The following is a 14,045-nucleotide window of genomic DNA, read 5'->3' as shown; positions in this document are numbered from 1 at the left end:
AAATCAGAAAATTAAATAGCAAAATGCACTTCAGATGTTATGGCCAATAGCTTAAATAATAATTGTTCTTTAAAAAGTGCTCTTTTAAAGCTAGTTGTTTTGACTGAACTTTAGTTAGTGGAAGGATTTGTTTTTAAAAGTCATTTGTTTTAAGCTAGATTGGCTTAAAAATGAGCAGGATGCAGAAGGAAGATCTGGAAGACTAACCACTACTCTTCTCTAAAGGTTGACAACTGGTGTCCCATAGCCAATTTAGCTTCTGAAAAGACATTGCTTGGCTATTCAGTTGCTAAATAAATGAGGGAAAATCAGGGTTGGCTGAATTAGAATCACAGAATCATAGGTTAATCTTCCAAATCTTCCTTCTGCATCCTGCTCCTTTTTGACTAGAGTGAAAGAAGCCATTGGCCTCAGTAGTCAAGAAAGAGAGCTGGCATTGGTTCTGTTTTACTAGCATGGTTGTTCTGAATCAGCTTTTGGAAAGCAATGGCTCCATGACCATATCTGGCCACTCAGTGTTGTTGTCAGCCACACTACTCCCTCCAGTATATACCCACTTCTCCCTCAAGATGTTTGTGGGGTTTTGGGCTGAGGCAACTGGGAGGGTGTGTGCAAAACCAGTAGCCATTATAACTTCACTTGGTGCTCCTGGCTTGCTTCAAAGTACCATGCAACTCATGCATCCTACTCTGGATTTAGTGTTGCCATCCGTCCTTTTTTTCCCCTAGAACTCCTATGCTAGTTTGGATCCCATTTTGGGCAAAAAGAGGGATATAAGTGCAATTAATAAATGAATAAATATGTGTTTATATGTATATTAGCTTTTGGTGTTTTTATATGCTGAAGGAAGATTTTTTTTTAAAAAAAAACCCACAAACCCTATAACTTGCCTTTCGCCACCAACCAGGCTACAGATGCAGATGCAGACGAAGTTGCAGTATTGTCTCAGGAACCACTAAATGCAGCCTGTCCCCCTGGATTCCAACCCTGGGTACACAAATTTTGTTTTCTGTTTTTAACACTTTCTTCCATGCTCCATTCAAGAATTGACTGCCTCTTGGGATTGCTTAAGCTTGCTTTCATGTCATATCTTCATGGTGGTCAGTACTCTACCTTGGGAAAGCTCAAATTTGATTCAAAATCTTCCTTCATTGTTGTGCTAATGCTGTTTTGAACAACTTCTAACATCACAATCATTTCAGCTATGGAACTCTTTCCTTAGGGAACTCCATATTGATTTCCTTCTTGCTGTAAGATGGCAAACAACACCTTCTGGAGTATTGCTACAGGATCACTTTGCTGATGTGGCCTTAAGTTCAAGTGTCTTTTCTTCCTTAAAAAGTTACTTTCTTCCAGACCGTGGTCAACTTTTTTTAGATGGAGCTATCTTATGTCTTGTACATGTCCAAGTGTCTTTCATCTTCACTCTCTTATTTGTGTGTTTAAAAACATTCTCTTCTGAACATGTTCCATTTAAAAGCATGATTGGGAACAAAGATGTGTTGTGGTCGGCCTCTACAGCTGAATAGCATCTTCATTCTGGATTGCAACTGTCTGAACTCATCACAAAATCAAGCAGACTTTTTTTTTTAGTTGAACACAAAAAATGACAGTAACTTTTTTGTGCCTTAGGTCACAGAAGAACCTTATGTACCTGATGGTGGCATGAATGGTATTGGGTTTAAACCCTTTGACATGGTCATTCCTTTTGCAGTAAGAAAAGGAGAAATAACTGGTAAATAACTTTCCACACTCATTTGATTATTCTCTATCAAATATTCAGTTTTATTTAGCTTGATGACTTCAAGTAAAATTCCTTGCATATTTATTCTCTCTCTATGTGTGTGTGTGTGTGTGTCTTAATTATCCGGTTATTTCTTCATGCAAGTGATGCATAGAACTAATTTTACAATAACTGTCAACCTGCATTATTGTTCAGTTTAATCACATGATCCTAATAGATGTTGGAGGGAGGATGGAAAACAAAGCCCTCCTGAAATAGCTGTTATTCGCCATAATCCTGCATTGTGGGTGCATCATATTTAATCTTCTCTTGAGCATTGTCCAGAGCAACAACTCCTGTTGTTGTTGTGTGCCATCAAGCCCTTTCAGACTTAGCTGAACTCCAGATGTAATGTTCTCATGGTATGACAAATGCTACGTGGTCCAAATGAACAATAAATGTGCCTGTCTCTAAATTAGTCCTGAAGTATGTGGCTTAGTTGAAAACTTTGGAAGCTGTACTCTGTTTACTGCATAAACTAATAAATCTCTCTGCATGCCTTAAAGGACAAAAAGGAAGCCCTTAAACAGAGGTGCAGAACAATCTTTGAACTTGGTATCTTTTTATTTTTTTGCACTCTTGTTTGGAAGATTAAATTGAAGAATACAATGCAGGACTGAGAATAAAAATATCCTGAGATGTATTTTTGTGTCTGAGAAAAAAAGTATTGTGCATTTGAGTATTATTTAATCTTTCTGTTTTGAGGGGAAGTCCACATGCCCTCAGGGAAGACAGCAACAGCTGACATTGTGGATAACAAGGATGGCACTGTCACAGTTAGATATGCTCCTGTTGAGGTTGGATTGCATGAAATGCATATCAAATATATGGGTAACCATATTCCAGGTGAGTGTCAGTGTGTATATTGCCTTGCAAGAACTTGCTGGGAGAACAGAGCAGGAGAAGTATTGCATTTATGCCACATTTGCTTTGGATGGTAACCCATGTCAGTTCTCTGGCTTTGGGTTGCATTGCTCTGTAGCAGGAATTCTTAGTGGGTTTGCTGCCTGTGTGAGACTTAATTGGATTTGTGGCCCTCTGTGTAATCCAACTGATACTTATAACTTGAGTGCAAATTTATTGAAAGTTGAATAAAAAATTGAAACGTATGTGTAAAATTTTAGGTCTTTTTTTGGGGGGGGGAGTGTTAATTTGCAGAAGGGATGAGGCCATGAAGAGCTAAACCAAATTTGAGAAATTACTAGGATGGCAGAGTGACTGCTTGCATCATATTGTTGGCTGGTTATATGAAAAAAAAAGCTTGAATAAAAATCCTTCTGAATTGCCTTTACCTGTTGTTGTTGTTGTTGTTGTTGTTAACTGTCCCTGAATCAATATCATGGCAACCCTGTGGATGAGACAGAGACCTTTCTCTGTGACCAAACAGCATTAGCTAAGTTAGGGTTTACCACATGGCACTTAAATTGTATATCAGTATTGTCTAGGGGAAAAAGCTAAATAGAAAATAAATCCTCAATAGATTAGATTTTGCATGTGAAGTCATGGTGTACTGGTATAGATACAGCCAAGAATCCTTCATGTTTTTCCCCTGGTTTTTATGCTAGTGCTTCCCTTGTCCCTTTATGGAACAGGGCAGACATGGTGATGTCCTACCCTTGTAGTTGCAGACAGTTGCCTAGTGTGTAGTATGAGGTGAATATCTTTTTCTCAATCATTCCTACTCTGGTCTCCATTAATGGTATGGATAAGTACTAATTTCCTGTTGGTAAAGGCATTCTGCATCAGGGATGTGGTGGCTCAAGTGGTTATGATGCTGACTCTGTTGATTGCAAGATCAGCAGGTTGGCAGTTTAAGGCCCAGGTGCTGTGTGACGGAGTGAGCTCCCATCACTAGTCCCAGCTTCTGCTAACCTAGGAGTTCGAAAGCATGCAAATGCAAGTAGATAAATAGGTACCACTTTGGTGGGAAAGTAAACAGCGTTCTGTGCAATCATGCTGGCCACATGATCACAGAGTAGTCTCTGACAATGTTGGCTCTTTGGCTTAGTAACAGAGATGAGTACCGCCCCTTATGGTCGGACACGACTTGACAACCTTGTCAGTGGGGAATACCTTTACTTTTAAAAGGCATTCAGCAGGTCCAGACTGCAGATAAAAAGTTAAAACAGCTCTCCAGTTGGTAAATTAGGACATTGGGCTTTATAAAATGGATAGGGAAATACTGATTAGAAATGAAAAATATGCATAGCTTCAGGGTAGTGTGAACTTTGAAGCAGAGCTAAAACTATAACTTGAGAAGCCCATACAACATGTGTGGTTTCTGTAGATATCCAGCGTGGCTTCTTAAAATGGTTTGGGTTTTTCATGCATTCAATGGTAGTTTGCTTGATGACTCTGGCTAATTCCAAGTTTCATTGGCAAAGGCCATGCAATTGCTCTCCCTCCGCCCATAAAACATCTGTTATTAAATATTCTATGTACATTTTTGTACAGAAGAGAGAGATTAATTTAATAAGTAAATTTTGTATATATTCTGGGTTTTAGTAGACTTAAATTTGCATCTAGTCAGTGTGTGAATAGCCAGCATCAGCTGAAACTAGAAAACTCATGTTGGACAAGGATTAAATCAGTGGAACATCAAAATGTTTATGGAATACAGTGGCTTCTGTAGAGTGGTTCACAAGACTCTGTAGGATTGGAGGGAGCATACCTTTGAATACCAGAAGGGTGTTGTATTTCCCCCCTAAAATAACAGCGAGAGAGGACAGTTACTCTTGTCTCCTATTTGGTGGCATCTTTGACCTTATGCAGAGGGAATTCCAAAAAGAAATATACAAAGGAATTACAGTAAACACCAGAGATTAAACTCTTTTTAAAAGAATCTTTAATTTAACTCTTTTCAATTAAACTCTTTTAAAATTAAATTAGATTAAATTAAATTAAAGTTTTTTAAAAAGAGTCTTTAAACCAAGGAAGTGGGATGTATCATTCACTAAATATTGTTTGAGTTACATTAGTAAAATAACACACACAAGAGAAATGAAAGGTGTGTGTGTGTGTGTGTGTGGTTCCAGTATGGCTCTCGATGCTATCATGTCCATTAGCCCAAGCCATCATAGCCAATGGTGAGAGATGATGGGCATTGTAGCCTAAATACTGGTGGTCCACACATTCCCCACCCTGTTTTAAACTTTTTGGACAAAAACATTTTTTTCTACTTTGGAGAAGAGTTCAAAAGTCTATTGGTGTGTGTTAAGTGTAATATCTTTGTTTTCTGCAGAGAGCCCCCTACAATTCTATGTGAACTATCCAAACAGTGGAAATGTGACTGCATATGGACCTGGCCTTGTCTATGGTGTAGCAAACAAGCCAGCAACCTTTACCATAGTCACAGAAGATGCTGGTGAAGGTAAACACTGAGCTGTTTCATTACGAATTCAGTGATATCAAAGTGAATCTTGCTTGTTTTGGAAACTTAAACCACCAACTAGGCAAGGGTATTTGGAATGCAAGCTGCAAGCCAAATGCTATAAACAGACTTAAGGGAGGTGAATAGAGCTAATTCATCAGTTTCACCCTAATTCGCCCAGTTTCACATTAATTCACACATGAAGTTACCCATTAACTTAAGGGGGTGCATTAAAATACTGGCACCATGTTTAGATATAGTCAGCAGGACTGGTTTGTATATTTGAAGCACTTTGCAGACTATATGGTGCATTATAAATGTCCTATCTAAACTTGAAATGCCCCTTTTAAGCTGAAAGCTACCCAAAGCCACAAAATAAGCTTCATGGTTGAGCTTGGATTTATACCACTGAGTCCTTTAACCAAACACAACTATTTTGACATGGTGCCATATTCTAGAAGTAATAATGGACATTACTTCCATAGAATTAGAGTTGGTACAGAATCTTATAGACCAACTAGTCCATCCTGCTCTTTCATGCAGGATATTTAGAGCTGATTTGAAAAGTAGTTTGGCATAGACATTTCTTAATTAAAAATTTCTTATTTGCTGTACTTCAGCATTTTTTAACACGAGTTGCACATGAAGAATGTTGATGCTGAGAAGGTTAGTTGTGATGCTCTATCAGGCCTTTCCTCAAGGGTCCCACACAGCTGTAATTACAGTTTGCCTCCTCATTTGGGTCCCATACAACTAAAACAGAAAATTGCTCTTAATCTGAATTGGCTGGTTGCAGTCAAACTCTTGGGAAATAGAAGTTGCAAAATAATAATAATAATAATAATAATAATAATAATAATAATAAGTTTATTTATACCGCCCAACACTGGGAATCCGAGTGGTTTACAACAGAGGGGATAATAGACGGTTCCCTGCCCACAGGCTTATCTAAAAGAAAAAGGAGAAGGGAATGGTGAGGGGGGAGGGAATCAGGTCCAGTATTCTTCTCTCCCTCTGAGGCCTGGACCAAAGCAGATGGACCGGAGGGAGGGCTCTTCTTCTTCAGGCTAGCCCTGATGGAGCTAGGCCAGCCTATTCTCTCCCTCACAGGCTGAAGGATGACAATTATGGAGAGAGGGGCTTCTTTCTTCAGGCTAGCCCCTGATGACGCTGGGCCAGCCTACTCTCTCCCTCAGAGGCCAAAAGATGACAGTTATGGAGGGAGGGGCCTCTATCTTCAGGCTAGCCCGATGGAACTGGGCCAGCCTATTTTCTCCCTTACAGGCCGAAAGATGACAGTTAAGGAGGGAGAAGCCTCTATCTTCAGGCTAGCCCCGATGGAACTGGGCCAGCCTACTCTCTCCCTTACAGGCCGAAAGATGACAGTTAGGGAGGGAGGAGCTTCTTTCTTCAGGCCAGCCCCTGATGGAACTGGGCCAGCCTTCTCTCTCCCCCAGAGGCAAAATCCTGGAAACATTTCTTTCTCCTCATTTTTAACAGGTGGCTTGGACTTGGCGATTGAGGGTCCCTCAAAAGCAGAGATCAGTTGCATTGATAACAAGGATGGTACTTGTACAGTCACTTACTTGCCAACACTTCCAGGAAACTACAGTATCTTGGTCAAGTACAATGACAAACATATTGCAGGAAGCCCATTCGTTGCCAAAATCACAGGTATGAGCAACTTTTTAATAATAATAATAATAATAATAATAATAATAATAATAATGTAGTTTATTTATACCTCCCGTCTCTCCCATGGATCGAGGCGGGAATACAACTTTAAAAGACACTTAGTACTATTTACAATACAACAATAAAATACTAACACTGAATTGACCAAGAATTCCCATGGAGCAATTACTCATGAAGAGTTGGTTTTAAAGCATTTGTTGCACTTGGTCACAGTTTAGTAATCTAGCATATTGTAGTGTAAATTCATGTAAGGAAAGGGATTACCATTTACACTTAGATATTCTGTCCAGGTTGCTTTCTTTTCTTTAAAAAAATAAATAAATCCATGTTGAGAAGTGACAACTTGGTGTGGTGGAATATTGAATTGCTCAGTCTCTGTGCCAGGGCTGGACAAAGTCTGGCCCTTCATCTGTTGTTGCTGCAGTTCACATCATTTCTAGTCAGCAGAACTAGTGGTGAGAACTGCTGAGAGCTGCAGTCTGCCAGAATTTGGAGGGCTGCCATTTCACCACCCTTGCTCTCTGCCATGTGCCAGTGTGAAAGTTTTATAAAGTTTTCTCTGTGTTAAAAACCAAGGATTAAGTATAAAAATTGAATTTCAATCTATTCTCTGTAAAATCTTCTGAGTTGTTAGTTTAAATGTTCTTCAGTTATTGCTTATCTAGATTTTCAGTTTCTCCCATGAACTTCTGAAACAGATGAGCAGCATGTATCTTTCCATTTTTCACTGATGCTTTCTCTCTAAAATCAAAGCTGAAAGGCACACAAGTGGTTTAACCCAAAATATTAAGATAAAATGATTGGCAAGCATGTTGCTGAAGATTTGTTTAGTATATATTTTCCTAATGGGGAATCTTCTTTCCTAAAGATGACAATAGAAGGCGTTCTCAAGTTAAGCTTGGCTCTGCTGCTGATTTCTTGCTGGACATTAATGAAACTGATCTTAGCCTCTTGACAGCCAATATTAAAGCCCCATCTGGCAGAGATGAACCTTGCCTTCTGAAAAGACTACCAAACAACCACATTGGTAAGTCCCTTGGGCCTTCTCTGGAGGTCTCTACATTGGTGTCTCTGGCTTTGGGTGGCCTTTGGTACATTAATTGGGGTCACAGTTGGAAGCTGCAGTAAGCTTCTCGAATGTGTTACTAATTTGGGAATTTGAGAGTAGTGATGCTGTCTTGTTTTTTGTTGTGGTTTATTTTTTATTTTTTGTGGAGTGGGGGAAGAATTGATAGGAATTTTTTATAAAGTGGAATGGTATAAATTTGTCTCACCAGCAGCTTCATTCTGGCAGGTATCTCATTCATTCCACGGGAGGTGGGAGAACACCTGGTCAGTATTATGAAGAATGGAAGTCATGTACCCAACAGCCCAGTGTCCATTATGGTGGTTCAGTCTGAGATTGGTGATGCAAGAAGAGCGAGAGTTTCTGGACGTGGATTGGTGGAAGGACGCACGTTTGAAATGTGTGACTTCATTGTAGATACAAGAGATGCAGGTTAGTGGTAGTATTCCATTCTGCAAATCTCTGGCAGTGACCTCATGTTGGCTTAATGGATAATGCTACTCCCTTGTGTGAATGATTGACTCCTATGTGAGTGAAGGACATAGTATGCTCTGATTCCAACAGCTGAAGAAATCTAGATGTCATTTAATGACTTCTTCATTTGACCAGCAAATTTAATTCATTCTCTCTCTCTCATTCTTTGTGTGTATCTTCGGGTCTCCTATTGACTTATGGCAACTCCATGAATTTCTAGGGTTTTCATAGTTCTCCCAGTTCCTTTCTCTGAAATCTAGCCTACAGAGGATAAAACACATGATACCTGTGTAATTTGTATACTCAGAAGATAAAACACATGATACCTGTGCTGTTTGTGTAATCATGCAGAAGACAATACCGTATTTTAAAATTTATTACACAAAGAGAATATGCACACGCACACACACCAAATGTATAACTACTTAGTTAACACCAAGGCAAGCAGACAGAAAGTTATAAATGTGTGATACATGATAACAAAATATAAATACAGATAAATGTGTGGCAATAATTCTGGTAATACACTGTTTAATGCAGTCTTCCTTAGGTGCATAACTTTATAAATGTAATTCTTGTGGCCTCAAACAACCAGGCTGGCTTTTACAATAGTGACATCTCTTGTTCTTTCTTTCCTGAAATTTGACAATAGTTTGAAAGCATCTAGAGTCACCAGTTGTAGACAGAACACCTGACTTCTGTATGGTTGTTTTTATATACTTACCGTATCTACCCACCTCTATTCATGGACTGTACACTGGTATGCATGGTGTGCCTAATATTAGGGACTTCATAGAACAGGTTTCGATCGTCTTTTATTCTGATAATTTTTGAAAGGTAAAATTCATGGGAGTATATCATAAGAAAAATATCTGGCAAGGTTGTATCTCTTACTGATTTGCCAGTACTGTAACATTTGAAATCTGTGACATCCATCTTAATAAAGATTTCACTTAAGGGAACACTTGAGCTAGGAGCTCCTCTTAGTTGCTGGCTCTCATTGCAACTGCTCTTTTCTAGGCTATGGTGGGATATCACTGGCAGTGGAAGGACCAAGTAAAGTGGATATCCAGACAGAAGATCTAGAGGATGGGACTTGCAGGGTATCATATTTCCCAACTGTTCCTGGTGTTTACATAGTGTCAACTAAGTTTGCTGATGAGCACATCCCAGGTAAGAGGAAAGGAAAAATTGGGTGAGATAGGAGCTGCTATTTTGCTAATGTATGAGCAATGATCACGTGGAGTATAGATTGCATTGGTGATTTGTCAAGATTTACTGTTAGGGTATGAAAATACTTGAAGAAGTAGATTGATGGCAAAAGTCTGCATGATAAGATAAATGAATTTTGTAAAGTCACTTGAACCTATGGTGTTTGTGAAGTTGTCTCTACTTCAGCACATTGCTTATTCTTCCATTTTCAGAGAACACAGAAATGGCTGGTCTGCTACATGAAGCTAGCCATGACTATTTATTTGTCTCCTGCTTAATTTCCTTTTTGAGTGGGATAAGATTCTAAGCCACTGTGACAATAGCACTTTTTGCAGCCAGTATTTTTCTCAAAAACCCTCTGCTGCCTATATATATGTCTTGTTTACTTATGCTCTGATAAGTGCAACTTAGTGTGATCATCTTTGTTCTAATTAAAGGGAGCCCCTTTACTGTGAAAATAAGTGGAGAAGGAAGGGTGAAGGAAAGCATCACTCGTGCCCAAAGGGCTCCTTCTGTGGCCACTGTTGGAAGCTTGTGTGATCTTAACTTAAAAATTCCAGGTAAGTTTCAGCCTCTGGTATAGTTTAATGGCATCTGATTAAAAAAAAAAAAAAGGGGGGGGGAATGTAAAACAAACAGGGCTTCATTTAATAAGTCTTCTCTATTATATTTATTTCCCCTGGAACAAGAACAAATAAGTCATTGAATTTTCTGAGTGTTTGGCTCAGTTAGTTTGTAACAGATAAACTTCTGTTCCATCTTTCTTCCAAGAATGGGACTCAGGATGGTTTCAGAAAATGGGAAGTCTGAGCACTGCCAGTCCCCATGAAAAATACACTTAATTTTTATTAATGCTTCCAGTATGGAATGCACACAATTGCTTGTTAATTTTCTTAGCCTCCATGAGAGAGACTTGGCTTTAGATCTAGATTGAGTGAAGTCTAATGCTATACCTACTAACCCAGAATTTTAATTCCCTTCTCTGTTAGAATTAAGACTGCATTCTGCCATTAGAGTAAGGTTGCTTCTTGAGGTGCTCTCTTCCAATTTTGTTTGTGTAGATGGGTGGGAAATTGCTGACATAGCAATGTGTTTAGTGTCTGTTTTTTCATGTAGAGGTAACTGTAGAAAATACACATAAGTTGTATTTATTCTTTCATTCTTCTAGCATGAAACCCACAGTGGTAAAACTTGTTTGCCTTTTTTTTAGCTTACCCTAAACTAAATATCTAAAATCTTGGCATGTAATCTTCTCTTCCTCAGTCAAATATTACACAATCTGTGTCAGAAATTCAGATTAGATGTTATTCTTCTGCGTGCTTCTTTTTGCTATATATTGTGCCATCTTCTTTCTTTTCTTTCTCCACTACTCTAACCAAATCTTGCTTTTCCTGTCTTGTGTTCCTCTCTCTTTCTCTGTTGCCATCTTATAGTTACGTGGTTCCAGATGGCTGTATGTCTGGAGAGACTGTCCTATCTTTCATATCACTTCAGTCCCACTTTCTTGTGTGCTGAGCAAAGGGAAAACTGCCAGACTCAGTTGAGAGAACTGCAGTGTCCCATTTTCACTGATGCCCCAACTAACATCAGAAGACAAAGTTTTCAGTCAGTCTGTTTTTGGGATCTGCACAAATATTACATGCATAGTTCTGTAGTGGTTGTGGGTATGTTTAGTACTGAGGTTGTTCTGCAATTGTTGTTGTTGTATGCCTTCAAGTTGTTCCTGATTTATGGTGACCCTAAGGCAAACCTAGCACAGGGTTTTCTATGGCCAAGAATGTGTGACTCACCCAAGGTCACCCAGCAGGTTTTCATGGCTGACTGGAGAGTTGAACCCTGATCTCCAGAGTCCTAATCCTGTGTTCAAACCAGTATCCCATGCTGGCTCTCTTGTTCTGCATGTGCACTTCATATTTCAGCAAAGCCCTATAATTATTATTATTTATTTTTGCAAATATTCCGTCTAATCTGTAATGCTCAAGTAATAAGACAAAAATTGCTTTTTTTTTTCTTTTCAGAATGCGTGGAGCCTAAATCTCACATTCAGCAGTTAATAGTGTTATAAATATAAGCAGTTTTTTTTCTCTGTGCTCTCAATTAAAAAAGACCATCTATGTAACTAGGAAAATAGTTAAAACATTGGTAGGCTTGTATTCATTGGGAATGGCGTGAGCATTCAGAAGGGGAAGGGTTTAAAATATAAATCCTCCATTTGAATATTTGTGACCCATTTTGGGTCTAGCTGAGGCTCCTTTCAGTATATATCAGACTCTCCAGGAGTCTGTTTTCCATCTCTTTCTGTGAATCCCATACTTTGCAAGGGCAGGTGGAGGACTTAATATTTTAGGACAGTATCAAACTCCATATTTGTCTGTTACAATATTGTGTGTTCTGATTTTCAGTAGGCTAATACATAGAGCTTAAAAGTTACAAAAATGGATGCTGGGATTCAGAAAGAAATTTTCTGCTGAAAACAGCTGGAGGTTATTGCTTGTTCCCCGCCAACTCTGTTCAGGGGTGCAGACTCACTGCCAACAGAGACACAGTCTTTCATGTGCAGTGCGGAAACTTATCAGCTTTTTTGAACATGCATGGGTGATATGTTTCAAAGAGTGCTCACTGCTACTCTTGAGCAAACAGTTGGTTTCTCATCCATATTATATTTTTTTGATTTTCAAAAATGTCTGATGGTTGTACCTCTGGAAGTTAGGATCCCTGATGTATAAATCTATACCTGGTAAAATGGATACATGCATGAGTTTTACATAAGATACTGTGTTTGTTTTGTTTTTAAATGCTTGTGTGCACTTTGTAAACCCTCTGTCCCCAGTCAATGTTCTCAGTCAGAAGGCATTAGAATTCACCAGGAATAGTTAAGAACTTCAGTTGCAGACTTAAGCAGACATGGTGAGTTCATCCATAGGAGGCTTTACATGAGGACGTTCTCAAAACAGCCAATGTGAATGTAGCCCCCCCCCCACTATAAAATATTTGATATTTTCCACCCAGTGAGTGCAGCATGACCAAAAACAAAATCTTCCTGCTTTCCATTAACACTGGACTCTTTTCTTTTCTTTTTAGAAATTGATATTAGCGACATGTCAGCCAGGGTAACTAGTCCATCAGGGAGAATTACAGATGCAGAAATTGTAGAGCATGATAAAAACACATACTGTGTCCGCTTTGTACCTCAAGAAATGGGGGTCCATACTGTTGATGTGAAATACAGAGGGCAGCATGTTCCAGGCAGTCCATTCCAATTCACTGTTGGACCTCTTGGTGAAGGGGGAGCCAATAAGGTCAGAGCTGGTGGTCCAGGACTTGAAAGAGCAGAGGCAGGCATCCCAGGTAAGACTGGTGCTGATATACACCTACATACATGACAAGGGTCTGGTTTCTTGCAGTGGCTCATATCCTGGCTCATATCCTGTTAGTGGCATAAGCCCACCTTATGCCTGCCTATGTTTTTTTTAATTGTTGAGGATATTGGTATTCTCTTTCTCTGGTATTCCCTCCCTGCTGCTGTTGAGCCACAATAGCCCTCACTAGCTATTCTATGGCTTGTGGAGAGCTGGTTGGAGTGGGCTCAAGGATGTGTCTGGCTATGTCCCTGTAGCCAGACATGAAATGATTACCTCATCTGTTGAGAACTTTGGATGGCCTTGGTGGATCTCATCAGGTGATGTAATAATTCTGTGTCTGGCTAGAGGGACATAGCCAAATATTTCTCCCACCTCCAGCCACTTTTACCATGGAATGATCATGACGAGGGACTGTAGTGGGGTCAACAGTACCAGATGGATATTGAATGGCCAGATATAGCATATGAAGAACTACAGTGCTGTGTTGTGTTAGCGCAAAACTATAAACCAGTAATAATATGACTTATCATTTTTGGTTTGCTTTGGTCACACACTTCTGGACTGGTTACAATGCATTTTCGGAATGTTATCCCAGTAGTCACAAGAAAGGAACTGAAAGGTGATAATGTCTGTTTCTAATTGTTGTATTTTGCCAACAGCTGAATTCAGCATATGGACGAGAGAAGCTGGAGCTGGAGGGCTTTCTATTGCTGTAGAAGGTCCAAGTAAAGCAGAAATTGTGTTTGAAGACCATAAGGATGGATCTTGTGGTGTATCATATACTGCTCAAGAGCCTGGTATAAAATTTAATTATTAATGACCTGAAATATTAATGAATTGAGGTACAGTTCAGATTCCTTGTTTGCTTAGTGAAGTTATTTTGTTTTTCAGGTAACTACGAGGTGTCCATCAAATTCAATGATGAGCATGTTCCCGAGAGCCCCTACTTGGTTCCTGTGATAGCTCCTTCAGATGATGCACGTAGGCTTACTGTTATGAGCCTTCAGGTGAGACACAAGGAAATATCTGTGCAGCTTACCACAGGCTGATTTCATCCTTGTTCTCAGGCTCTTACACTTACTA

At 39.3% G+C, this 14,045-nt stretch overlaps 1 protein-coding gene across 4 annotated transcripts in view; it reads left to right on the top strand.

The window, feature by feature from the left end:
- Positions 1-14,045, top strand: part of FLNB (filamin B) — a 102,004-nt gene that overhangs the window by 79,697 nt on the left and 8,262 nt on the right. For 2 of the 4 annotated variants that reach the window (XM_042454779.1, XM_042454778.1), the window contains 12 exons: positions 908-991; positions 1,633-1,735; positions 2,489-2,629; positions 5,025-5,153; positions 6,654-6,827; positions 7,717-7,875; positions 8,143-8,346; positions 9,409-9,561; positions 10,038-10,160; positions 12,682-12,948; positions 13,622-13,759; positions 13,854-13,969. In XM_042454779.1, the coding sequence (XP_042310713.1) occupies positions 908-991; positions 1,633-1,735; positions 2,489-2,629; positions 5,025-5,153; positions 6,654-6,827; positions 7,717-7,875; positions 8,143-8,346; positions 9,409-9,561; positions 10,038-10,160; positions 12,682-12,948; positions 13,622-13,759; positions 13,854-13,969 (1,791 nt within the window). The remainder of the gene's footprint in view (positions 1-907; positions 992-1,632; positions 1,736-2,488; positions 2,630-5,024; positions 5,154-6,653; positions 6,828-7,716; positions 7,876-8,142; positions 8,347-9,408; positions 9,562-10,037; positions 10,161-12,681; positions 12,949-13,621; positions 13,760-13,853; positions 13,970-14,045) is intronic. The other 2 variants (XM_042454777.1, XM_042454776.1) reach the window with 1 other exon arrangement.

The sequence above is a fragment of the Sceloporus undulatus genome, chromosome 2 (assembly GCF_019175285.1).
Source record: "Sceloporus undulatus isolate JIND9_A2432 ecotype Alabama chromosome 2, SceUnd_v1.1, whole genome shotgun sequence".
Taxonomy (NCBI): Eukaryota; Metazoa; Chordata; class Lepidosauria; order Squamata; family Phrynosomatidae; genus Sceloporus; species Sceloporus undulatus.
The sequence above is the reverse complement of the archived record's forward strand: the minus strand, read 5'-3'. Positions and strand labels throughout refer to the sequence as shown.